Below are 27129 nucleotides of genomic sequence, written 5' to 3' on the forward strand. Positions count from 1 at the left end.
ATTGATTGCCTCAAGCACGCCTGATCCACACTATGAAAAATTCTGTTCAGGTATTTTAATAATTCTAATACTGAAATGGCAATTAAAAGTAGAAATTAATCATTCATTTGGATCAAAACCTCATAATTAGTTAATTTTGTTCCTAGTTTGTTCCTGTGTAACTTATTGTAAACACCTGAGCAGTTTTGAGTTTTCCCCATAATTCTGTTTGCAAGAGGTTGAATATTTTCATCTGCAACTGTGTGAGGGCACTTCGAAATCTAAAGTATGTGAACCCACATTGGTTTTATAACAAATAATTGTATTATTATTTGTACTCACTTATTTACTTATTTGTATTATTAGTACCATTTTTCCAAGTGTTTTTTTTCTTATTTAGCTAGTTATAAAGCACTTATGTCATGTTCTGTTGTTTTCAAACAAGCTGTAGAAAATAAATTGGCATCTTATACACAGCAGGCTCAACACCGACACAACATTGCCCTCTTTCCTTCTTTCTTCCTTTCTTTCTTTCTTTCTTTCTTTCTTTCTTTCTTTCTTTCTTTCTTTCTTTCTCGCTTTCGCCTTGCCAATAAGATCCAAATACGCGTAATTGTCGTTTCACTGACTTCTAATTAGAAGTCTTCTGCATTTTTATTAATGGCAAATGAGAATCAATTAATCAAATTAGGCCTAAATATATATTATACAACTTGTGAGACTTCAGCATCGCATGTGCCCTGCAGTCTCCTGTTGCGTAAGAGTGTTAGGAGAGGTGTGGGCGTGGACCTTTGCCTCTCCAAAGCCCCACACCTTTGATTTGGGCTTTTTAGGAGCAGTGACATCGTGGATTATCGCCCCGCTCTTTGCGGACGTCGTTTTATTGAGATACAGGCACGTTAGTAGTTGATATTAAGACGGGAAAATATTAATTCCACTTTAATACGCTTGCTTGGGATTAAATTTATGACTTAATTTCAAAGAGTGGAAAGCATAAAAAGCCGTCTTGCTGACTGTCCGGACCATGTGAACTGCGAGGATTTTACATCAAACTTAATGGATATACGTTCTCATCTGACTATGATTCAGTTTTGGAGAGTCTGACGCAGCTAAAATGCTGTTCTTTCACACAAGTATGATGGTTTTCCGAATACTGGTTCTGATTATTTTGCAAGGTAAGTTTTTATTTTGTATTTTTCAATATATATTTATATTATTTAAAATATATTCAGACAGTAGTCGCCTTGTTTTTTTGGGGGGGTGGGGGGGTTGTACTTATTTGACATATTGTTTCACGTCCTTTTAATAAAGGCGTTTTGATGTCCCACGTGAAATCCGAGATCGACCCCAGAAGTGTCCCGGACTCCAAGGTGATGGGCTCCACGGGATCGGAGGCTTCAGAGCCGTCTGAGACCTCAAGGTCCAGACAAAAGCGCTGCACCTGTTATTCCTACACGGACAAAGAGTGTGTCTATTACTGCCACCTGGACATCATCTGGATTAACACTCCTGAGTAAGATAGGATTCTCAAAATAACTGATCTGCTCACAATGTATCTTTTACAAGTCATTGTACCTGTAACAGCATGACCCTGTGTTGTTTAGCTCTGTTTGCGTTCCCTTCCACTCTGACCTGCTTCCCCTGTCCGTGCTGAGCTAACGCATCCCCACAGCATAATGCTCCCACTACCATGTTTCACATCTATACAGCTTTGTTCAGGCTCTTGTGCAGCACCACACACAGCTCCTCCGGAGTCACCATGTGCCTCTTGGCAGCTGCTCTCCCTTATGTTAGTTTACACACAAACAGACTACGTTTACCAGCTACGTGACTTATAAAGGCAGTCGTGTGCAATGGATCTGATTTGAGTGTATCCGATTCAAAAAAGTTTATTAGATATGCATACTCCAGGTTTTTCTCTGTAAAAGGAAAATTAAAATGTATTCTTTTCCTCACAGTTACCTACCGTGTGGTAGGTAACTGTGAATAACTATCACATAAAATCCAATAAAACACATCAAAGTCTGTTATTTTAGCACAAAAAAATATGGATAAACCGCCAGATGTTTGAATACGTTTGTGAAGGCGCAGGATAACAGTGTAGAACGTATGGCATAGTTTCTGCAAGCCTCTCTAGACAGGATCCTGCCATATGTCAGTGAGGACAGAGTGAAGGAAATGATCTGCCGATTGGCTTGCGGTGGATTTATGCAACTAAGAGAGAGAAATCATTTATGTTTAGGGAATATGCTATTGTCAAATCACACCCTGTCATATTCCCCCAAGGCGACGCAGTTTTAGTTCAAGTGATAACAAGCCCGAAAGAGACTTCTCGTCTTCCCCCAGTTTCAATTCACAAGCTAAATCCCTGTAGTATTATCTAGTAGAGCTTGCACCGTACACCCTTTTCTACTGGATTAGTATGTACTCAGAGCTTCAACCGGGTCTAATAGTTTTAATGACGTTCACGGTCTTTTTGTTGTAATTCGACTTTGCAGGAGCCAGAACAAAGGTAATTTTGCTAAAGCTTAATGTTAAGAAAATAAAAGCCTCGCAATACGATTGAAGAGACAGCAATGCGTTTAATGGTATAATTACATTGAACAAGGTTAAAATAAACTCTGACTCTGTGAAACTGTGAAGATCTGGAACAAAACAATAGGAAGAACATCATCATTAACCAACACCACTTCCATTGCAGCAAGGTCAAAAACTTTCAGGTTTTTTTGTATTAAAGCAAGACTTTAATTCTGGATGAACACCTCCTTGCAAAAGAATTCATTGTCTTTGAACATATATATATATATATATATATATATATATATTTTTTTTTTTTTTACATTTTGTCAAACTGCAGCCATTCAATCTTTATTTACAGAGCACAGTGAAGGCGGCACAAAGTGCTTTATGGAAAATTTAGAAAAGACAAACCAAGGGTAACCATGTGGAAAAAGTACAAAACAGTGTAGCTATCAAAGGTTTGAAGCACTGAGATAGATCTCTTGTGGTAATAATCATAATTCTTCTGCAATTGATATCACAAAGAAGTGCATTGTAAAGTGAGGGACAAGAATGCCTTGTCTGTGTTTTACAAACTTTGTATGGTGGAAAACTAATCCTTCACATCAAAATAAAAACAATAACTCACTGTGAAGTATGGTGATGACTTCGTCACACTGTGGGGATCTGTTCTTCATCACGAACAGGCAAGCTGGTCTTAGTTGACGAGAAGATGGATGGAGCTAAATACAGGGCAAACCTCAAAGAAATCCTGTTAGAGGTAGAGAAGGACTTGAGGAAGTAGAGGAAGAATCCCTTCAATGACCCAAAACACAGGTAGAATGGAATGCTTTAGATGAAAGCATGATCATGTGTTAGCACTGTAGCCACTGATGACCTAACCTTATAGAGGCTAAGAGATACCAATGCGATGCACATTTAAGTCAGCTCATACCTTTTTTCATAGTTAATTTTAAAATGTTACTGCCAATGTTGTTCTTTGGTTTGATGGTGGCATGAAACATTGCTATCTAATCATGCTAAATTTAGACTGAAAATTATTTCAGCTTTATTGTTTTTGATAAAGCAACAAACATTGGCAGAAAAAAGACAGTATGATGGTTGTTTTTGGTGGTTGATATTTTACTCTGTTACCACAAAACAGTCGTATCTCAATCACTAAAAGTGATAAACAGAAGCCGTAAACAGGGGCGGTGACACATACACCCGTTTATGGGAAACTTAAATATCTCAAGTGTATCTTCCTGCAGCATTTTTTTTTTCTTCTCCATGTCAAACTGAGGAAAACTGCTCTAAGCATAAAGGCAGTCAGACCACAGATTACAATCAAGGTGTTAAAATATAAATTCCAACACACCCAGCATTGACACCTTCATACCACATCTCAAGCAAGAAATCAAACAACCATCCGTTTTTTTTTCTTCCTGGCTTCTACTGCCAAAATTGCTACAGGCTGTCTCAGATAAACAACTAAATTTATTACTTCAAAGCATGTCAGGACAAACAGACATACTTCAAATACTGAATGAAGCAATCAAATGGAAAACAACAAAAATATGGGAGAATATGTTGGGGGGTTTTTTGTATGGAAACTTCAGAATAAACAATACAAAACCAGGATGAGAAAGTCAATCCTTCTGATACATGATTTTCCAGTGTTTTGTGAAAAGTTTTATAGCCTTTTCAACTTTTTTTTTTCATGTTACAATGACTACACCATTCTGAATACACTTGATTTAAACTATTTTGTTGTAGCTCTAACTGTATGCTCAGAGCTGCTATTTTGCTGGACAGTCAAATTTTGCCCCAAGCAGTTTGTAATTTCTCCATTGTTGCCCATTTAGCTCCATCCATTATCCTTTAAGCTATGGCTAATTTCGCAGTACATATTAGAAAAAATATATACTCAATGACATGCGAACATGTGGTGTGTTTGTTTTCTGCACACACCGCATTTTACATAAAGGTCAAAAGCTTGACTTTCAGTCTCTTCTGAATGCATTACATTCTTCTAACATGATGTATGACACATGGAACATCAAGCAGGACTTCTTACGGTTTTCTTATTGCCACCTTTTCATTTACACAATATTATTAGTTGTGCTGTTCACAGATTCTCCTGCCTAACTGTGGATGTCTGCAGCTCCTCCATACTTACCATGGATCTTTAAGATACTTATGAGTTGCTCGTATACTGAAATTGACACAAAGTTGGAAGGGACATTCTGAAATCGAATTGGTTGAGGTTTATTTTTTTATCAGAGTAAAGGAGGCTGAGGACAAATCAACACTTGTTTTCAGACCTTAATTTGTTCAAAAGAATTTCACTTTCAATTCATAAATCTGAAGTACTCTCTGTTAGTTTATTAAATTATAATAAAATACAAAAGGTGAATAAGGTTCAAGATGTGTAGTTGGATTGGCATGACAGTGTATTAAACAAAGCTTCAGTAAGGCTTGAGTGAGGCTACTTTTTAGTCATACTTACACGTGGCTAAAAATAATTTCCGAATTTAATGCTGTTGTACATGGAAGTGGAGACTCCTTATCTCCCAAACATGAAACAAAAGGGTGTACGCTGCCTCAAAGCAATTCCCTCCTCACCAGCTTATGCTAGGATTTGCAGAACCATTTGTTTTTATATTAAACCGTAACTCTGATGCACAGCTGCCATTTCACACTGAAGAGTCTTTTTAGGCAATCATATGTAAACTGACAGACAAAGGAGGAGGCGAGCACTTCAAAGTGGAAGCAATGGGAGACATGTCTATTACACTGCAGGTATTCAGTAAGACACAGGCAGTTTGGCATATTTTAACAAGAAAAGCAAGATGGGAAGATGGGAACAGTAAAGGAGGGAAAGTGATTTATTTTATTTATTTATTTAGTGATTTATTTTTCAATGAATCTTTTCACTTTACATGACAATTGTAGCCTCCTTCAAACAAGTCTGTTTGTGGAGCAGTATTGATAATGTTTCGTTTTTTGACCTTTGAGACTTTACACCACAATAACTTTTGCCTTTTTTTTTTCAAATAAAATAATTCTCAGACGGTTGAAAACAGATGACACAAAAGAGAAAAAGGGCATTCTGGCAGCGCAAGAATTGCTATCCAGATGGAGGAATTGGCTTGAACAGACAATACTGTTAAAGACTATTTGAATTACTGTTTTGAAGTGGATTGATAGAAGTCATATGTCAGATTTTGTTTCACCTGCTTCTCTGGTATGGCTGCAATTTTGTATATATTTATATATTTTATATATTTTTAATATATTTTTTAATATTTATCTCTTGACAAATAGAACATTCAAGATAATAGTTGTGTGCCGAAATATTATTTTATCAATCAAATCTAGCAGTTTTTATCTGTATAATTCCAAATTACATAAATGTGAAAAGACGTTCAATGTTATTTCATTTTCAGACATAGTCATTGAGTACAGAGATATCGATTTATTGATATTTTAAAAATTTAATCTGTAGTTTTATCAATACATTCTGCCACAGCTAGTCCTTTAAGAACACTGATGATCACGATATGTCTCAAAATGAAAATGAGTTTGAGGCTCTTGTTCTATACTAAACATAGCACATCATTTTGAACTTCAGTCCTTCGCCGCTGAATCCAGGTGTTTGTTTGCACTTTATCTTAGGCGCACTGTGCCTTATGGTATGTCTAACTACAGAGGACCAAAGAGAAGGAGACGTGATGCTGCTGCAGCACCAGCGCCTGAAGGTGGCCGAACTCAGATACGTCGATGTATCTGTGCTGTGACAGATGCGGACCCTGGGTGTCAACGCTTCTGTCTGTCGAGGTTCGCCTGACTCCAGCTCGCAAAACTCTGAAAGGTGATATTGTGAAGTAAAAATTGTTTATTATTTCTCTTAACAATTTTATTTAATTCTTTTACTCATTTAACCACATTAGTTTTGTTCAACTTGTTAGAGTATGAAGGCTAGAGAGTCTCTGCAGAACCAGTTAGATACGTCGGTTTCTTGTTGACCTCTCATTGCAGCAATTGCAGCAGGCTGATAGCGACAGCAAGGCACCAGAATTTGTTAACAGGAAAGAACAGATAGTTTAGATAGAAGTTCTGAGGCTTAAGAAGTTTCTCTATGGAAAATCACCAGCTCAGAGTTTTGAGAGTTTGATGCACCTGCTGGATATTCTGGTTTGACAATGTTCTTGTTATGCAACATTGTTCCATTAGCAAACCTGATTTTTTTTGGAAACTCACATATTTGAACAAGAAGATGTTTATCATCCAAGGAGTTAACTGACCCTCCAGTGTGATTACGTGGCTTGTATATTGTTCAACTGAAACCGTAGTGACTACATTGTGTAACATGAATTCTATATATTGTGAGGGCTTGCAGCTCCAAATCAAAACTCAGAGCAGCTTGCTGCTGTGTTTGTTCTACGTCTGCAGACGAAATAAAGCTTTGCTCTTTGCCATTTGCCAGAGTCTCAGCCTGATCCGTTATTACACAAGATTTTTGTCCACAATATGTTTGCATTATTAAAGGTAATTAAGAGTAAGTATTAAAGTGGTTCTACCAGATGCCTAAGCTGTATATGAACCACGATAATTATTGTCATTAGTGGTAAGCAGAAAAACATCTTAAATTACACACTGAACAATGTAGAAAAATCCAACTTTAAATTTGAGTGCATTTTTTTAGCACCAAATCCATAGATTACTTCCATATCTAAATGAATGTTTGTCCAAAAATGATTGATCAGTGGGCATGACCAAAACAAATAAAAATGTTTTACTCCCTGGGCTCCAACAAAAATTGTCAGCACTGGAATATTCATTATATATTTGCTGTCAGGATACAGTTTTGTACATTATGCTGGTTTTGAAGATATATGTAAAAATCTAAATTTCTTAATTGGTACTGACACTTTATTGACTGAAGATCTTTCAAAATTTCTTTGTCGAAAAAAAGTGCAGTGTGCTGTTAAAACTGGTTTTGCCCGAGTTTTGTAGGTCGGATCACATTTATTTTGTAAGAAGTCGAGATCATGAGCGTGCCATCTCAAAATACTTACCGCTTCATAGTAGTCATTCTTGTTAAGCCTTATCAAAGTTTCAATGGTAATTTAAACAACTGATTATCTGTTCAAATCATTTCTTAAAATTTTTTAATCCCCTAATTTTGCCTGAATTGGACAATCTCTTGAAGTAGCTATTTCTTCCCATCTTCCCATCTTGCTCGGAAAGATGGAATATCTGCCTTACACCAACAAACTGGAGTCCTAAATTGAGCAGCCCTCCTTTTTCCTTTATCATCTACAGAGTTTGATTCCATAAGCTTTCCCCTTGCAAAATTAATATAAAAATTAGCTTGTGCCATTCATAAAATTGTTTATTTGTTATTTTAACTGGAAGTGTTTGAAACAAATAAAGCATCTCAAGCAAAATATTCATCTTAAATTTATCGAAACATGACACAAAGCTTAGGATTAGTATGGAATTGTATCTTTTAATGTCCTCATTTATTTTATTGCAGAAGAGCTTAAAGCTTCACTATTTAAATGAGTAAATGTACTGCATAGCACATGACTGGCAGTATCTGGTATTGATCACAGTGTTATCTTTAACTGTACCTCTCAAATCGGTAAACGCTATCATGTATGCTTATAAATATTTAGACATTTTGCCAGAATAAACCATTATTATGTTTGGGTGTCTTGGTTTCTCATCTTGAGCATATGATTGGCCTAAATCCACAGAGCTCTTATAGTCTTGGCAGAGGCCTAAAATTAATATTAAAAAATTCCTCCCGTCTTTGTTGTTGTTGGGTAAACTAAACCAGCCATTTTATCTCTGCTGAGGAGTGTTTCTCCTAAACAATGTGGCATGATTACTGGTTTAAGGCCTATGGTTACGCATAAATGTGTGTGACTGTTTCACATAAACCCATATCCCCGTTTTCTATGTTTTTGCCTAAACTATTGGTTAACGCAAGACTAATTTGAGGGAATGTTCCTTTAATAATACCGACATTTTCTCTTTAAAGCCCACATCAGACTCAACTATCCAGGAGTCTCCACAGAGTCCCCTGCCTTGGATGATGCCACAACAACCATCCATCTTCTGCTGTTCCTTCCTAGGTCAATGGATCTTTCCACTCCCCTTAATCTGCTTCCCTTTGACCTCCGTTTGGCTCAGTGACTCCCAGGTAGAAACTGTGAAAAAGAAGTTTGGAGTTGCACACTGCCAACATTCCTCGGCATCAAACCTCTTGGAACAAGTACCATCAGGCCAACAGATTTCAAGAAGTCATCAGGAAAATTTGATGCAGACCTCTTGGGGCTATTCTTACTTTTTGCTACCTTTTTGGGAGAACCCAAGGGATTGTTTTCACTATCAACGCAATAGCAAGTGACCTTGCTTATGTCAAGCTTAACCAGACCAACTCTTTGGTTTTGGTTTATTTGCTGTCAACTGTAACTTTCTAAATGTGTTTTGTCTAGACCAACATATAAGCTTATAAAAGTATATGAGATGGCTTGTTCCACAGAACAGGCCACAAAGAAATGTCCAAAGAAATCAAGGAAAGTAGAAACAGGAAATAATAGGGTAAGGGCTTGCCATAAAAATAGGGAAACAAAGGCTGGAAGTTGGAGCACAAAAGTACTGGACGTACTGTTTTAATTTAATCTTTTCCAGATTATTAATCATTGATAGGAAAGGCACTGACAGCCCAATTTATGAGTACACCTTACTTGTAATGCATCCTTACTTTCCTTCAGAACTGCTTTGATTCTTTGCTGCAAAGATTCCACAAAATGTACCTTACGTCAAGTAACAAGCCTGAGATTATTTTAGATTTGTGACTCAGGTAGGGTGTGGCGTTTAAATTTCGCACAGTTGGTACTAAAGAGCCCAAACAGTGCCAGAAATATTTCCCACACTATAACGACACCTGCACCGGTCAGAACTGTTGATGGCTGGATGCACTCATACTTTGCAGATATTTAATCCAAACTCTGACCCTATCATCTAAATGATGTATGAACATTGCTACTTACTGACCCTACAAAACAATAACAGTTTTGTAGTTTGTTACTGTTCAGTGTTAAGCATGCGTGAATGGTAACTTCAGTTTCCGTTCTCTCACCGGAGTGGTTTCTGATGTGGTCTTCTGCTGCTGTAGTCCACCTCCTGCAAGTTTAGATGAGTTTTGCATTCAAAGATGACATTCCTTGGATGTAGTTGTTAGTAATTTGGGCAATAAAGATTTACATGAACAGGTAGAATAGAACTGCATGAACTGTACTCAATTGTGACTCAAATATAACCATAAGACACTAATCTAGAATTTCTTAAACTCTGACGTGGTGAGCTGGTATAGAAAATGGTCATATGTGGTAAATGGTAAATGGCCTGCATTTGTACAGTGTTTTAACAAGTCCAGAGGACCCCGAAGCACTTCATTCATTCATTCATTCATTCATTCATTCATTCATTTATGAATAATACCGCCTCTGATTTTTATGTAAGACAGTCCTACATTACATAGAAATGTCCATTGGCATCATGCCTTCCAAACTGATTATTCTTTGAAAAATATGTCAATAATTTATACAGCAGCAAGTGAAAGTGTTTGTCCTCAAACATTGTGAAAAAATGGGCAAGTGTAAGGATTTAACGATATTGAACATGGTTCAGATTTTTAAAGCATCTCTAAAACTGCAGCTTTGGTGTTTCTGGTCTTTAGTGGTCAGTGTTTCTTAAAGTAGTCCAAGAAAGGACAACTGTAGGGTCATGGTCAACTAAGGCCTACTGATGCAGGCGTGGAGTGAAAGTTGGCCCGTGTGTTCAGACCTAACAGACACAGCCTACTTTAACTCAAATAGTTGAAGTTAATGGTGTTTTTGACACAAAAATGTCCAAATACACAATGCCTTTTATTACATATGTCATAGCATACCTGCTGACCAGTGGAAACAATGTATTCTCATAGATATATTTTCTTGTACCAGGACTAGAGATGGCAACACGTTTGAGGTGTGGACTTGGCCTTAAAATACCAGACAATCTAAATTCAATCTAGCATGTTGATTGAATTGAGGAGCTCAGGCACCTGTCTACCTTGTCGTTGTTCTGTTTATGATCTTCTTTGAATGGGTGGTACTGAAATGAATTTTGTTGTGCTTCTGTGCAAAACCAATACAAATCATTCTGATTCTGATTCTGATGTTTGGGATGTGCTGGATAAATAAGTCCAAATCACAGCGGCCCCATCCTTGGATCTCACAAGACTTAAAGGATCTGCTAAAATGTGTTGGTACTAGATATCACAGTGCACCTTCAGCATTCTTGTGGAGTTCATCCTTCGATGGATCGATGTATTTTCAGCAGCAAAAGTGGACCAAAATACTAGCAGACACATGTTAAGCCTTATGGGTGTTTAGATTGTCTATAACTTTGGACAGGATATGAAATGCAACACCAATACTACTACAGAAATTTTCTATAGTTAATTGGAAGGAGCATCAGCCTTAAAGAAAAATAACAGTGAACTTGTGAATGTTGCATTCTTTAAAACTAAAGACATTGGGATTAACCCCATGTTTACAAAAGAATGCAGTTTAATCCCCAAGAATTTCCACAAGCAGTTATTTTATTATTTTGTAAACTATGTATAGCATGTACGTATAATGTGTATGCATAACTTGTATGTACATTTCAGATTGCTGTATTCATACTTACCAATACAATACCACATATACCGGGATAATGCTAATTGAATAATGATCAATGAGCTTGATTTGGAGATTCCACTAATCTAGCCAATTGAACAGTTTTCATTGTTGGAACAGATTGTGAGTTAAAGGTACATGAATTATCTTACTCTCTTGTTAAAACACATTGCTACAATATTATTTGTTATTGTTTTCCTGCATCTCATCTTGTAATAAAGAATTTATTTCTTTTTTTTGACAGTCTATTCGAAAGGGTTATTTTTGCTCTCATATGTGCACACAGGAAAAACATTCGCATGGGTTTATATTGACCTTCCTTACTCAGTGTGAAAAAGAAGTGTACAACAACTGTAGCTAAAGATGTCCTATTATTTTGCCACATCTTGTGAGAATATCCATTTGCAAAAACATGTACAAATACATTTATCATTTCTTTTTTGTGACTAGATTATAAACTGTCTTTATGTATTGTCCCAAAAATAGAATATTCAGGTGTAACAGCAGCATCAGATATTAAAAACAATATATAAAAACAAGATTTATGATTGCTGTCTTTTTTGATACTATGCAATAATAGTATCAATAATAATATACTGTAGATAACTATAATAGAAAATACTCTGCAGTTATTAGAAACAGGAATATTTCACTCGTGATCTAAGGGATGTACATTTACATAATGTGCGTGTGTTTGAAGATTAAAAACATCCCTAAATATTGTATTTTTTCCCTACAATTTGCAGCTGTTAGTCATTAGTTGGAACCACAGAATAATACTAAGAAGAAAAATACATAAAACATACTGATAAAACTTCAGATGAGCTTGTGGTGACATTGCAAGTAGTAAATTGTTTCATGTCAAAAGCGCTGAAAAGTACTTTAGCTCTCAAACTCAATAGCCTAATTTAATTGTATGTAATTATTTTACTATTAAATTAAGTAAAAGCAGATATTAGCCTCAACATTATCTGTATATGTGCTATAGGCCAATAATAAAACAATGCAGGCAGGTATTTGTAGAAAAGCTCGCAAAAGATATGCTGCAAAAAATAAACTGTGGCTGGGATTTCCACCTATCACCTGTTTATCTTGTAATCTTGAGGCAGGAAAGTATTTTAATCCTGAACTAATTTTGTGTAATTTTATTCTACATTCACAAATAATATTGTTTCCATGTAACAGAGTTTTTTCTAATTAATTTGAGAAATGCTCTTTTATTTTACCAAAACAAAACAAAAAAATAGAAATATTTCCTTAAAGACAAACTTTTTTTTTACTCTGTACATTGGCAAATTTATGTTCTCTTGAAATATTAAAAACTAGACATTTCCTAATCTTGCTGTTTACCTTTGGAATGTATAGTCTGATTATTTTTGCCTTACAAACAGCTTTTCCCTTTCAGATACATAACATAAGCTGCAGTCAGCCTTTGAAATACTAATACCGTTAAATTTTCCGGAATGTTTCACTATGTCCAGGCTAAATAAGCCTACCCTGAAGCCTCAGGCTAAACCCTCTCCAGTCAGAAAGGCCTCATTCCCACAGTACACCATGGGAAATACCTTTAAGCAGACATCCTGACCATCCGGGGTCAGGTTCAGGGCACCTACTCTGGCTTAAATGTTGTTGTTTGAACTCTAGTTTTGTAAATGAATAGATTATTTGTGCTGCACAGCTAATATTTACTAGCCACTAGCAAATGGAAGGCATTGAAGGACTTTCATGGTCACACGAGCATTTTCACCATGACGTGATGTGAATAATCTCCAAATTTGGTGTATTATGTGTCTTACAGGTAGAATTAATCCTTACATATGCAACAAATTAAAACAAACTGAGTTTGCAATCATTCCTCTTCCATTTGGGGACAAAATATATTAATATTATAACTGCAATTTAAAGCAAAAGACAATTTAATTGCATTGTGTTGGGGATTAGATATCAGTGCCAGTGATACTTTAATGCACAGTCTTGAAATTGTTGTTCAGTAACTTTCAAAAAGTATTTCCAATAAGTAAACCTTGTGGAGAGTGAGTACATTTTGAGTTACACCACCGATTTGAAACCTATGAGTTACACTGGGTTAGCTCTTATATGCTTGCAGCAGACTTTGAAGCCAGCAGCCATTATGCCAATAAAATTTATACTACTGTAGATGACAACATTAAGGCAAAGGATAAAAACGGAAATATTGCCTTCAGAACTGAGATCAACTTTCTTTTCACACCTGAATGGCTTGTGTGTCTGCAATGGACTGGCAACCCCTTCAGGATGTACCACACCTCTTGTCCGTTGACCGCTGGCCATTGACCTTGCAACCCTGCAAAGATAAGCATGCTAGATAATGGATGAATGGATGGTCTAAGTGCATAATAGCCTCTTGTAAAACAGGTACATTATGTATTCTGCTTATCTCACCTTATATTGTTTCATGATTTTCCCATACAGTGACAATGCATGCAGGCTAAAAGTCGTACTATTTTAGTTATTTGTGAAATCGTCAATCTTTTTTATTATGACAATGTTTTTCTTCCACTGGTGTTGAAAGGAATAATGATCTTGGAACACAGTGCACTGCAGAGGAATGCACAGTGCTATGAAAAAGTATTTACCTCTTACAGATTTCTTGGTTTTGCTTTTTTTTTGGTCACACTGAAAAACATTTATAACAATTAAGGCCTCACTGGCATTAATTAGGGTCAAAGTTCATTATTTAATAATAAGACAGAGTTTGGGCAAAAATGGCATTCATGGGAGTAATTAATGTAAGACCTGTTTAACATTTAGGAAATATTTCTTGGTGTTTGTCAAGTAGGACTGGGCTTGTTGCACATTTGCTTTGTGATAATTTTCAACAAATGGGTGATACAGCAGTTCTGGAGGAAACATCACTTGAAATTCATCTTAATGGAACCTACTGACCAGTGCATATAATTTTGGGGCTAAAACTGCAGATCTTTGGCAAAACATTTGAGCCAATGCTGTCAGCTCGTATTCCTCACAAATGACTTTTAAGCGTTTTATTGTTACCAAACCTTTCTGAGTAACCGCTGCAGTTACACAGAACACTAAACAATATCTGACTTATTAGCAAATAGCAAAAAAGTCTCTATTTGGCTACCTTGAATGATGTCTCCATGTGGACACAGAAGCTTGCTTTGCAGAGTTCAGATTTTAGGTATAGATTGCTACATGATTTATAGCAAAAATAACTAACCCTAATATATTCTTTTTTTATGGGAAGATTCTATCAAAACTGAGTTTGACTGTATTTTCAGAAAGGACTAACTAGCAACTTTAATTTAGAAATGTAATCTTGTACAATAGTAATCACATGTCTCATAACCATCGTGAACAATTGAACAATTAATCTTTTTTTATTTGAACTAATAATGTTTTATTTGAACTACATAGGCATATTTTTTTGTTTGTTAAATCTAAATTAAAAACCTATCTATTCAAAAGTGGTTTCTGTCTGTTCCGTGTATGAAGAACAAAACATTATCTCCAGCTGTTCCATGCTGATGTGGTATTTTCCCGCAAATATTTTTTGGATTTTGTGATAGATGTTGCAGCTCTCTATTAAAGTTCCAAGCTGGCTTTTGCATACATAAAGGTGACGAAAGCAGCCTCTACAAGTGTAATGCAGAAGCAATAAACTGTATGATTTATTGCAGTCTGTCCAATTGAATTACGACTGATGTAGATGATTAAAAGATCTGCTGAGCTGCTTCTCGGTATCACAATTTTTAAATAATCTTTGAGTGACAGTTATTTATGTAGTGCTCCACAGGGAGTATGCACAAAACTCTTTCATCAACAGATAATAAATGAATTAGGAAACTCCTGAGGTTACTCAGCAATAATCCAAATAAGAATGAAGCAGTATGTAATGATAGATATCTGAGCTTTCCAATCAGCAAATAAAATTGATAAAATGAGAAACTGACTAAATTTCATGCCAAACTTTGCTTGCAAAATAAAACATAGTCTTGTCCAAGGTTTATTCTTACATCTGTATAACATTTTTTTAAACATACTTCAAATAAGATCAACAAGACTTTAAAATAAAATTTTCAGCTAGTCTTTGTTTCGAGGCTGCAGACACTAAGAAAATGCGCAAAAGAAAGATCTGAACTGTACTAATTTGAAGAAAGAACTATAGAGTTTATGTTTCTCCATGTGTAACGTGACAATCAATACTGTAAAACCTCACTTTAAATTTGAACTTCCTCAGAGCATAAACCTACCTTGTAAAATAAAATATTTAAGTTGATATCTTAGTGTTCAAAAGACCATTTAATGCAAAGTCATAAAAAAAATGTGTGAACCAAAGTCTTATCCATACTCAAGTCCATAAACTAGACATCCATCCCAGTGAGCTGTCTCTTCAAATAACTACAAGGTACTGGATATAGCATCTGGCTAGCAGGCATGGAAATATTTTGCCTGTATTGGTCCGTCTGTCTCAATGTATGCCACATCCATCCATCCATCCATCCATCCATCTTCTTCCGCTTATCCGAGGTCGGGTCGCGGGGGTAGCAACTTCAGAAAGGAGGCCCAGACTTCCCTCTCCCCAGCCACTTCTTCTAGCTCTTCCGGGGGAATCCCGAGGCGTTCCCAGGCCAGCCGAGAGACATACTCCCTCCAGTGTGTCCTGGGTCTTCCCCGGGGCCTTCTCCCGGTGGGACGTGCCCGGAACACCTCACCAGGGAGGCGTCCAGGAGGCATCCTGGCCAGATGCCCGAGCCACCTCAACTGGCTCCTCTCGATGTGAAGGAGCAGCGGCTCTACTCTGAGTCCCTCCCGGATGACTGAGCTTCTCACCCTATCTCTAAGGGAGAGCCCAGCCACCCTACGGAGAAAACCCATTTCGGCCGCTTGTATCCGCGATCTCGTTCTTTCGGTCATGACCCAAAGCTCATGACCATAGATGAGGGTGGGAACGTAGATCGACCGGTAAATCGAGAGCTTCGCTTTTTGGCTCAGCTCTTTCTTCACCACGACGGACCGGTACAGCGCCCGCTTGACAGCAGACGCTGCGCCAATCCGCCTGTCGATCTCCCGCTCCCTTCTTCCCTCATTCGTGAACAAGATCCCGAGATACTTGAACTCCTCCACCTGGGGCAGGACACCCCCCTAGACCCGGAGAAGGCACTCTACCCTTTTCCGGCTCAAGACCATGGCCTCGGATTTGGAGGCACTGATCCCCATCCCGGCCGCTTCACACTCGGCTGTGAACCGCTCCAGCGAGAGCTGCAGATCACGATCTGATGAAGCCAAAAGGACAACATCATCTGCAAAAAGTAGAGATGAGATCCTAAGGCCACCAAATCGGATCTCCTCAACACCTTGGCTGCGCCTAGAAATTCTGTCCATGAAAGTAATGAACAGAATCGGTGACAAAGGGCAGCCCTGGCGGAATCCAACTCTCACCGGAAACGAGCCCGACTTACTGCCGGCAATGCGGACCAGACTCTGACACCGGTCATACAGGGACCTGACAGCCCGTATCAAAGGGCCCGGTACCCCATACTCCCGGAGAACCCCCCACAGGGCTCCCCGAGGGACACGGTCGAACGCCTTCTCCAAGTCCACAAAACACATGTAGACTGGTTGGGCGAACTCCCATGCACCCTCCAGGACCCTGCCGAGGGTGTAGAGCTGGTCCAGTGTTCCACGACCAGGACGAAAACCACACTGCTCTTCCTGGATCCGAGGTTCGACTATGCGACGGACCCTCCTCTCCAGGACCCCTGAGTAGACCTTGCCAGGGAGGCTTAAGAGTGTGACCCCTCTATAATTGGAGCACACCCTCCGGTCCCCCTTTTTGAACAGGGGGAGCACCACCCCGGTCTGCCAGTCCAGGGGAACTGCCCCCGATGTCAATGCGATATTGCAGAGTCGCGTCAGCCAACACAACCCTACAACATCCAGAGCCTTAAGGAACTCCGGGTGGATCTCATCCACCCCCGGAGCCTTGCCACCGAGGAGCTTTTTAACCACCTCGGCGACCTCGTCCCCAGAGATTGGAGAGCCCAACCCAGAGTCCCCAGGCTCAGCTTCTTCAATAGAAGGCATGTTGGTGGGATTGGGATTGTATGCCACATTTGATCATTATTTTCAAATCTACTCCTCTGGTTCATGAACCTGAGCGTTCCCCAACAAATATTTAGTCATTCTCTGACACAGGTTTCAGGAGTCTGTCAGCTGTCTTTATGTGTTGTGATGATTTTGATATGTTATCAGTGTTTTTTTTATTTCTCTCTCTTCTGACTTGAATCCCATTAATCCCAAACTCTTGACAAGAAAAAAATCATTGCGTGAATGATTCTGCAGTTAAAAGAGAGTGGGTGCAGAGCTGATGATCCATGGCTGATTATCAGGAAACATGGCCTCACCAAGACAGCTGCCATTTAAAACAATGTGAAGGATTATAAAAGTCCTCTAAAAACATAAATCGGCATGCGGAGGGACAAAATAGGATTGTTGTACATAGCTAGCTGAGTCTGGTATTTGGAGGAATTCTAAATAAAGGTGAGGCTGTGAAAAGGGGAAAAAGAGCAAGTATATTAACAAAGACATTCAATCTGTAGGACAGAAACCTCAAAGTCTTATGGTTTGAAAGTTGAAAATGTCCAACAAAAGGATTGGGGGGAAATGGGCAGAAATGGGAGTCACTGTTCTGCGAGGAAACTGAAAGAAATTATTCAGAGGAAACAGGATTCATAAAGCCAACCATAAACCAAAATGTGTTTCTCACAGGAAGATCATTTTAGATGAAAAACAATGCAGTGACATTTTATTGCTTTCTAGAACACCAGTGTTACTTCACAGTGGTACAGTTAGTAGCACTGTTGCCTTACAGCAAGAAGGTGTTGGGTTTGAATCCCAGTGTGGGTTCCTTCTACATGGAGTTTACATGTTCTACCTGTGCATATGTGGGTTCTCTCCAGGTACTCCAGCGAGTCCAAAAGCTTTACTGTTATGTTAATTGAGCTCTCTAAATTGTCCTTATGTATGAGTGTGTGCATGTAAGGTTGTTTGTCCTGCCTGTCTCTGTGTTTCTCTGCAATGGCGATCTGTCCAGTGTGTATGCCGCCTGTTGCCTGATGATCACCAGAGATCTTGTAAGGGCGATGATAGGTATTTTCCTTTCGAACCTAAATAAAAGAAAGAACCACAGACAACGTATATGAATTTTACGTGTAGCTTTTGCAAAAGGAGAAAACTCTATTGAACTTCTCCTCCGATCCGTTCTACAGAGTGTTCTGGTCTGCTCTCACAAAAACTCCTCTTTTATTGTCAAAGAAAAACGGGCAAGGGGGCAGTCAGGAAAACAACAGAGGTCGTAAAGCTTCTAACCTAAACATCTAACAACAACCCCCTTCCAGATGTGATATCTGATCAAAGGTCTGAGCCCGGTTCAAATCTCGGTCAGTACTGTCAAGAAAACAAAATACGACTGCTCACAGGTCTAAACTAAATTAGGAGGTGTTCTTGTAAAAAGATTTAAGGTCTGAGAAACTTAGTGTTATCTATTTCTCGTAAAGTTGAACAGACAGTAATGACCTCCATACACACGTAAGGAAGAGAACACTTTAAACAGAAAATCACAATGATCTATAGGCTGAATGTAAACTAAAGTAAGAATAAAATGATAATACCAAAAAATCTTTAACAGGCGAGACTGTCTGGATAATGGATCGATGGAGAACAGCATTTGTGATGAACCCCTAAAGGTTTGGATTTTGCAGGGTTCCTCTGTCATCTTTCAGAGAATTAAATTGTGCTCAACAAATTCCCCACAATGCAAGAAGTGTATCTGATCTCACCTGAGGAACAGGGACTAACATGCAAAAACTGGTTTCGTTCAAGCACGGAATGTGAAATGTTCCCATTTGTACAACACATTCAAACTGTTGTCATATGCTTGTATCCATCAATTAGTTGTTTCTAACATTTCTTATGCTAATCATCATCATTACAATCATCATGATAATGTTAAAATAAATATTTCCAGTGTGGTGTCTACAACATCTGTGCAGGGAGCTTAAAGTAGCTGATTATACAGTAGTTTTAAGAAAGAAACCATTTTTACATTCCTAAAAGCAAGAAGGGACAGTTATCGAAACCATAAGCTGTAAAATAATTTTTTGCCCCAAGTGTAGGAACTGGTTTTGTACTTACTTTTGATTAATATATTACTTAGGTTGATGAGTGCTTGACATAGATGTAACTTTATTATTTGCAACAAAAAAAACTCTTCTGCCAGTCAAAAACACCTTAAATTCTCAGTAGCAATAAAGAAATAATACATTTCAAGAAAAACATGTAAACTATAGCGTCATTAATTTCACTAACAAACAACTGCAGTGAAAGTACGTATGTTTTCTAGGTGCAATAAAAAGATTAAGATTTGATCTTTAGAAATTGAGCTTGTCAGTCAGACACATACATACGTGCCCAAAGGGAACTCAGAGGTGTTTAAGCCAATTAGGGCATGTTCAAACATCACACCTGATGAAAGAAGATGTCATTATGCATAATGGTTCTCAGCAAAAGTTAATAACGCTCTCGCTTGATTAATGCTCCTTCTAGTCACCCCAGTGAGCTGTTTGTGTTGCACTTTGCCTCAGTAGAACACAGAGTGAATGAGCGCCATTTTCATTCCACTGCGGTGGGGTTTCACAGAGCGCCTCACAATTTTTGTGGAGGAATGTTAACAGTTATTGTGGAGGAGAGAAGAAAAAAAAAAGTCAGTTTTTTTCCATCTCCTCTCCAGATGAACGGGAGCCAAGAGTGGTGAGTCTGGTTGCAGGCAATGAGTTCTTACACATGTGACAGTGATGGGAACTCGCTGATTATGCGGTCACGTGCAGATACGCTATGCAGTCGAGGAGCAGCATGAAGGATGAAGACAGTTCTGCAGGAGTTATTTATGCTTCGAAAGCTCAGGATTGATTTAGGGTCTGGGTGCTCAAATATGTGCACTTTCAGGAGTAAAAATGACATCCTGCAGTGTGGAAGGGCCACCAGCTGGTTTAGAACACCAACAACAAACACACCCACAAGTGAGTTTTTTGTTTTACTGCTGCAAAATGAACTTCACACTCATTTTAAAGCAGTTCAGAAGAACATCTATATTATGTATATTGTCAGATTAACTTATTTACACTGGTTAAATGACAAGGTTGACCAAAAATGCTTGTTTACCATTAAGAAACTGTCCAGTTTTGTGTGATGTAGCTTAGCCACCATCAGTGTGTGAATGTGTGCATGAAGGCGTGAATGACTGAATGTAGTGTGAAGCACCTTGGGGTCTTCTGAGCTTGATATATGGCTATATCAAGCCATTAAGCCATTAACCATTTTACGATGACTTGATTACTCTGTAGGAAATGCTGAGGTCCTTCAGAAACATTAAATGGCTCTCACTAAAGCAAGTATGCAACAGTTACTGTCTGCAGATTTTTATTTTTAGTACTTTTTTAAAGGGAAAGCAGGTTGTGAGTCTCGTGACTCCATGCCTTTTTGATAATTTTACATTCTGATGCATCATTTTTCACCAACAATACTTTCTTCCATCTTGTTAAACCACCCTTTAGTCTTACATTGCCATTTTTCCATTATTAATTAGCAACTCATTCAGATAGCTGCATTCCTCTATTATTATTATCAGTAATAGTAGTAGTATTAATATGTCAGTAATCTTCCAGTTTTTATGCTCTTACAATTATTCTGATTACTAAGGACTTTTCATCATGTTTTTTTTATTTTTAATTATTTTTACATTACACGTCACCTGAAGTCTCTGCCACTACAATAATACTAGAAAGCTGGTTGTGTCCAAATCACATTCTTTCTATTTTAAATGTAAAAGTGGAAATTGAAGAATAGCTAAAATATTCTTATAAGCTTGTTTATTTTTCTTTCATTTTATATTAGGGTTTTTTTATTGGTATTACCTGCAAAATTTTGCTTTTTAGAGGAATGTCAGAATTTACTTTGAGCTGTTCCTTTTTTCTGCAGCAAAGTTTTTTTATGTGTCTCCTACACCTGTTCTATTTTGAGGTCAGATTTACTTTACGCTTTATGTTGTAGACAAAGCCTGTTTTTAGTTTGATCTCTTTCCTGGCACATCTCACATCTGCATAGTGTTTGATGATTTCCACTCGTGTCACTCATCTTCAGTTAACTTACTCTATATATTTTTTCTTTCTTCGGGCTCAGATTTATTATTTTTCCCAGTCTGTCAAATTTTTTGGTTTGGACTTTAGATTCTTTGCTCAGTACTTTTAAGTTCAACAGAAAAAAAACAAAAAACCTTTATTTCTTATTTACTACATTTACGTCATGAACCTGTTTTTCGTAGAATATAAAAAAGCTTCCTTGAAGTGAAGCCATCTGGGGATTAAATGGTGCTCAGGAGGTAGAGGAACACCCTTTTTGTCATGTGGTGCGGTGGTGAGGCAGAGGCAACAGACCCAGGTTGAGATGAATAGATAGTTGTTTTTTACCCTTCCAGGGGGTCTTTTGTGGGCTCTAGTGTCCCTTATATGATAGTTGGCTGACAGGAAAAGGGAAGGAGAGGAGGGAAGACATGCAGCAAATATCGTTGGGTCTGGGAGTCGAACCCGCGACGGCTGCGTCGAGGACTTAAGGCCTCCAAATATGGGTCGTGCTATCCCCTTACGGAACATGACACTTTTGAGCAACGAAGGTATTACCTACCTAGACAGGTATGATTGGGAAAAATGGCGTCCACAATCCAAACAAGTGTCATGTCTCTCTGTCAGACTTCAGTTCTAGGTATCAGATATCCATGGCAAACTTATTCAAGAATATGGTGATTCATACCATGGCATTTTGGGCCAAAGGATTACATCCTCTGTATGTGTTTTGTGGATCCAGAGAAGGCTTAGAACTTTGTTACCCATGGTGAGGGTTGCCATGGGAGTGTAGGTCATGTGCATGATGTTGAGGGAGATTCTTGTGTGTCCAAAGGAAGAGCTGTGTGTAAATTTTTTTGGGCACAAAGCTGAACCTCCTTTCAATGAGGAGTACCCATTATGTATGATCCTGTTTGTGTTCATGGACAGAATTTCAAGGTGTATTCATGGGATGGAGGGTGTGTGTTTTGGGAACCTCAGGGTCTCTCATCTTTGCTTATGGTGGATGATGTGGTTACTATAACTTCTCCAAGTGAATCAAAACCTGTTACTGCAAAACACATGAGAACGTCTGGCTATCGGTTTGATGTATTCAGGGTTGGAGTAGCAAATCTAAACACAGGAAGCAGGTGCTGTGCTCTGAGCAAGTGGAAAACAAAGAGAGTTTAATCATATAATTTGCTGTGTTTCTGACTACTTTTTCAGACAAAATGATCTAAGCCACTATGCTGAATGATTTTGAGAAGATGACCTAGACGTTGCATGGGACTTTATGCTTAATGAAAACGATGCTCTGTAGCTGTTTATTAGTTTGTTCACTCTACCGCATCCCAGAATGCAGACAGTGTTTGGCTCAAGCTTGCAGCGTACATGGTAGTTGTGTCAGATCGAGGTCAGGTCACATTCATGCCATAAAGGAACCACTCGAGAGTATGTTTGGTTCTGTACCTCCTACAAATGGTATCAGTGTGGTTATATTGATAGCTGTGTTCACATCTACAGAAATGAACTGCAACAAGAGGGTGGGGGGAAACAAGCCAATGGATGGATTAGGCATTTCAGCAACACAATTTTGTAAGAGAGCGCAGCGTTATTGAGCCTTTAAAATATCTGGCAATTGTACAGAAACATTTTGAGGGTGCTTTCCAGTATACGGAAAATGTGCAATCACGGGGTGTTTCTGTAGGACAATGATCCAAAACATATAGAAAAATCAATGTAGAACTGGTTTAATGAACATGAAATCAACCTTTATTCTTTGGTAGCTTTGTAGTGTGAGCTGAAAAAAAAATACAACATGGAAAGACGGTGCAAAGAAGAATGGTCTGTTTTTTAAGTTCAAACCATAGAAAGATTTATAGGAGAAAACTAAACGCTATCATTTTTTCAAGGGGAGTAACAAAAAAAATTAGTTTTTTCACCTTTTGCTAAACATATGCAAATCAAGGGTTGGATTTCTCTTTTGGCATGAAATTTCATTATTGCAATAAAAGAGGAATGCAGTTTAGTGAAATACTGAGGTTGGAGGAGGCTGACTAAATGAGGCCCTATTAATTGTTCAAACTCACTATTACTGATCACATGCTCAGCACTCCAGTTTTTCTTTTGCTTTTACCTCATTTGATGTAAATAGTCGGGGAGATCCAGATGTGACTCTAATTTACATGAACAACCTTTCAGAGCTCCACTACAGTTTGTGTGTTTCCGGCTTGGCTTCACTGAGTGAAGCTGCAGTGAAAGGAAATGGCAGCAGCCAAGAGACTTTGGCAGGCTGTTGCTCTTGAAATGAGGACACATCAGTGTCTCCCACCACGGTCCCTGTCAGACCGGACCCTGGATGAGCTGGAGAAACAGGTGGGCGTACAGTGTGTGTTGCATGTTTATTTACACAGGTGGAGGAGTCCAGTCTGACAAGATGACACCTGACTTTTCTTTTACACACACCCACATATCAAGTTCGTTCATTCCTCATCTGAACAAACTGAAATGTTCAATGTAATCTCAAATGTCCTTCGCTGCTGTGCTGTATAACACACTTCATGAAAGTAAAAAAAATAAAGTCACATTTGTGACAAGTAGAAAAAAATAAAATGTGCTAAATCCTGTTAAACTTCTTGTGTATTTTATTATGTGCCATGAGGGTTTAAGTACATTTTTACTAGAACAGTGTAAAAGAAGGAAAACACAACAGAATTTTGTTCAAAATATAGCAAATTTGGCCTCAGGGTTGGACACTTCACATACATTCAACTGGGACAACTCTGACAGCAGCGTGTGAAAAAATGTTTTCAAAATGTGACTGAAACTTGAAAACGTATCCTCATCCTCTCAGTGGTAAACTATTCATGGGTGGTTTGACTTTCCTGAAAGGGAAACTGCTTCCATCTTGAGCTGCTCATCATTTAAAAATATGCTTTTCATTAACAGAAATTTATGATTGTCCACCTATCCACGTCAGGCAGGAAGAACATTTTAATATGAGAAGCATCCAAGAGGACCAGGGTAAATGCAGAGATCCACAGATCAAATGGGAGAATATGATAACGAGCCAATTTTATGTGCAGGAAAGAAACTAAAAAAAACAACAAGTGAACGTTGATATTGATGTTGACAGATGCTCTCCATCTAAAGACAAATAGCACTTAAATATTAAAAAAGGTGACATACTAAAATGTGTGAACTTACTTTTATTTATTTATTTATTTTGCGGTTTTGGCATAGGAATCTTTGTAGACCTTTTCCTATATTACACAAATCTCTTAAACTTTAGCTTACATAAATGTACTTTTAAAAAAGAGATCATTGCCTAGCCTTCGGGGTGAAACACAGAGGTCAGGGTTTCCCCCAGTGCCCTATAAGCCTGGCGGGTCAACAGGCTTTACTTGTGCCCCCACCAGGCTAAGCATTGTTTATTTATTTAAGTCTCTTTAAAATGTTTGCATTATTTTAAAGACTTTATAGTTGGTGTTCAGGTATTAACCTTCCAATCTTTCAATAATACATCATTAAAATGTCCTGTCAATTTTAAACGTGTTTTAACTCAAAAACATGACGGGCTGCTGGATAAACGACCCCAACCACCAGGCTTAGCAAGTCTTCTGGGGGAAACCTTGAAGGTGGTGACATATTTCTGGAAAACCATAGCCTAAGATAACTCTTTTGTGAATAGCAAAGTGAATATGTATTATTATTATTATTATTATTATTATTATTATTATTATTATTATTATTATTATTATTATTGTTGTTGTTGTTGTTGTTGTTGTTGTTCACTCTCATTTTTGTGTCTCATAACACAACAGATCAAACACAGCAGAGATGAGGCACTGGTCTGTATGAAATAACAAAAACGCTGCAATGCTTCATATGAAAGGCAGAACTTGCCCCTGTTACATTTTTCACACGTGGAGTGCAGTCTAGGATTTTCTCAGAAACTGTCAGAAGATATGAATGACCACTGAACGCAGGTGCAAAGCGAAAGAAATTCTTCCAGGCGTCTAACACGTGATTGCTGTTGAGCGTGATGCATTTAAGTCTCGCATAGTCCCCTCTGCTTTGATTGTCAGTGTGACGGCGGTGTCTGACTGCCACCGTGTGGACAGAAGTCAAGCAGCTCCACTTGGAACAACTTCGATCTGATAAGAAGTAAATAATCCATAAATGTCTTAAATTATTGGTTTGTAGTCGTTAAAGCCTGCAATCAATAATTTATCAGAGTTTTACCACATTCAGTCATATTCTGAATATGAATTCATGCTCTCTATCATAAGACTTTTTATTTTGTTCTGCACATCCAGCTGAAGGAGATCCAGTGAAGCGTGACAGGAATTGATTTTGCTGTATACATATTTGCATTTCAACAGAACACTTGTGCATGAATGCCAGAAAGGGCATTCAGCACAGAAGGTTCCTGTGAGTCACAGAAGCAATACATCATGCTCCCAGCCTTCATCCATTCAGCCCACAGCTTGCTATATTCAAGCAGCAACATGACAAATCTTCCTGGAGCTCTCGAGTTAAAGATGGGCTGACATATGCATATGAATATGGAAGTATTCAGAAAATCAGTGGGATTCCATTACATGGCACGCTAAATAACATGTAAACAAACAACATTGTGCTGCACTTACGTTTCACATTTTGTCACATTCTAACCACAAACATCAGTATATTTTGATGGGATTTTTTTTTTCCAATATGAAATATCCCCTAATTGGGTAGTGAAAGGACTGTGGTTTTTATTTATTTCTATACTTAACAAATTTGTGTGGAATGCTTTTTTTATTTTTTATTTTTTTGCATTTTCTCTGACTTCTCAGAGAAACATGGTGGTGGCAGCATCATGTTTTTCTGCTCAGGATTTGGACAATACTGGGAGGTAAATAAAATGTATGGCACATTTTACAGATATTTGTTTTCAAAGCTTTTTTTTTTTATTTTTTTTTTTTAAAAACCCATATATTCTCTTCCTTTATTTAGAGAATATATAGAGAACTTTGACCATCCAGTCTAAAATCTTTAGACTTTGACTGGGTGGTAGGAAAATCCCCAATCTGTTTCTACCTACTTTTTTATTTACTTTTGTAATGTGACAACTAATCAAAATGAATATTTCACCCATCATTTTAATTGTCTTAAGTGAGTAATTGTTTGTTGTTGTTGTTTTTTTTTTTCACTTTGTGCAGCAGGGAAGCAAATGCCCAATAAAGAAGTGAGTTTTCGGAGCGTCTTTTGCTGTGAAAGCTCCCATCAGAGAGCTTGACCCAAAAACCGGTGAAGTTCTAACGACGCTGCGTGTCATGTGCACGGCATGTTACGCACGACGTTGGGAGTTCCCCTTTCCCTCCAACGTGAAAACGCCCCTCTTCTGTCCTTCTAGCGCTCCTCCTGATTGTTAGCCATCGCTACCGGCTTGTGCCTGTCTGCTGTCCCAGCCTGCAGCGCTGCATCTCCCCGCGGCAGAGAGAGAGAGGCAGACAGAGATAGAGAGAGAGAGACAGAAAGAGGGGAAGGCGCTCTCCGGGGCGGTGGCGGCGGTGTCCTGCAACCTCAATGACCAGAACCTTGACATCCGAACCTGACAGGGCAGGTAGGCAGCTTTTAATTGCATTGTTAAGGTGCGGGCATGCTGCGCTAAACCGGTTATCGCGAAGTGACACTTCTGCAGAAGCAGAAACCGGGGAAGAAGAGGAGGGATCGCATCTCGCGCCGGTGATGAGCTTTGCTGCTGA

General features: G+C 38.3%; 2 protein-coding genes across 7 annotated transcripts in view; both read left to right on the forward strand.

Annotated features, from left to right (window-relative positions):
* Window positions 1-795: 795 nt before the first annotated feature.
* On the forward strand, window positions 796-26886 carry edn3b (endothelin 3b). 3 transcript variants are annotated; one of them, XM_028017058.1, is made up of 4 exons: window positions 796-1154; window positions 1291-1492; window positions 6190-6318; window positions 8531-11467. In XM_028017058.1, exons 1-4 carry the CDS (start codon window positions 1094-1096, stop codon window positions 8583-8585), a joined length of 447 nt encoding a protein of 148 aa, XP_027872859.1. In that variant the 5' UTR covers window positions 796-1093; the 3' UTR covers window positions 8586-11467. The 3 variants fall into 3 exon arrangements, with proteins under 3 accessions (XP_027872859.1, XP_027872866.1, XP_027872848.1); XM_028017065.1 differs by lacking the exon at window positions 8531-11467 and adding an exon at window positions 26778-26886 and having other exon boundaries at window positions 797-1154; window positions 6157-6318; XM_028017047.1 differs by having other exon boundaries at window positions 799-1154; window positions 6157-6318.
* LOC114144287 (band 4.1-like protein 1) overlaps window positions 26874-27129 on the forward strand; it is a 45272-nt gene continuing 45016 nt past the window's right edge. For all 4 annotated transcript variants that reach the window (XM_028016937.1, XM_028016965.1, XM_028016947.1 and 1 more), the window contains exon 1: window positions 26874-26987. The gene's annotated coding sequence lies outside the window, so the exon portion shown is untranslated. The remainder of the gene's footprint in view (window positions 26988-27129) is intronic.

Source organism: Xiphophorus couchianus, chromosome 1 (genome assembly GCF_001444195.1).
Source record: "Xiphophorus couchianus chromosome 1, X_couchianus-1.0, whole genome shotgun sequence".
NCBI lineage: Eukaryota > Metazoa > Chordata > Actinopteri > Cyprinodontiformes > Poeciliidae > Xiphophorus > Xiphophorus couchianus.

Excerpts from the sequence above, each read along its gene's own strand:
- edn3b (XM_028017047.1), top strand. The coding sequence starts at position 1,094 with ATGCTGTTCTTTCACACAAGTATGATGGTTTTCCGAATACTGGTTCTG. Across the intron at positions 1,493-6,156 it reads ATCTGGATTAACACTCCTGA|GCGCACTGTGCCTTATGGTA; the intron begins GTAAGATAGGAT and ends ACTTTATCTTAG. Across the intron at positions 6,319-8,530 it reads CAACGCTTCTGTCTGTCGAG|CCCACATCAGACTCAACTAT; the intron begins GTTCGCCTGACT and ends TTCTCTTTAAAG.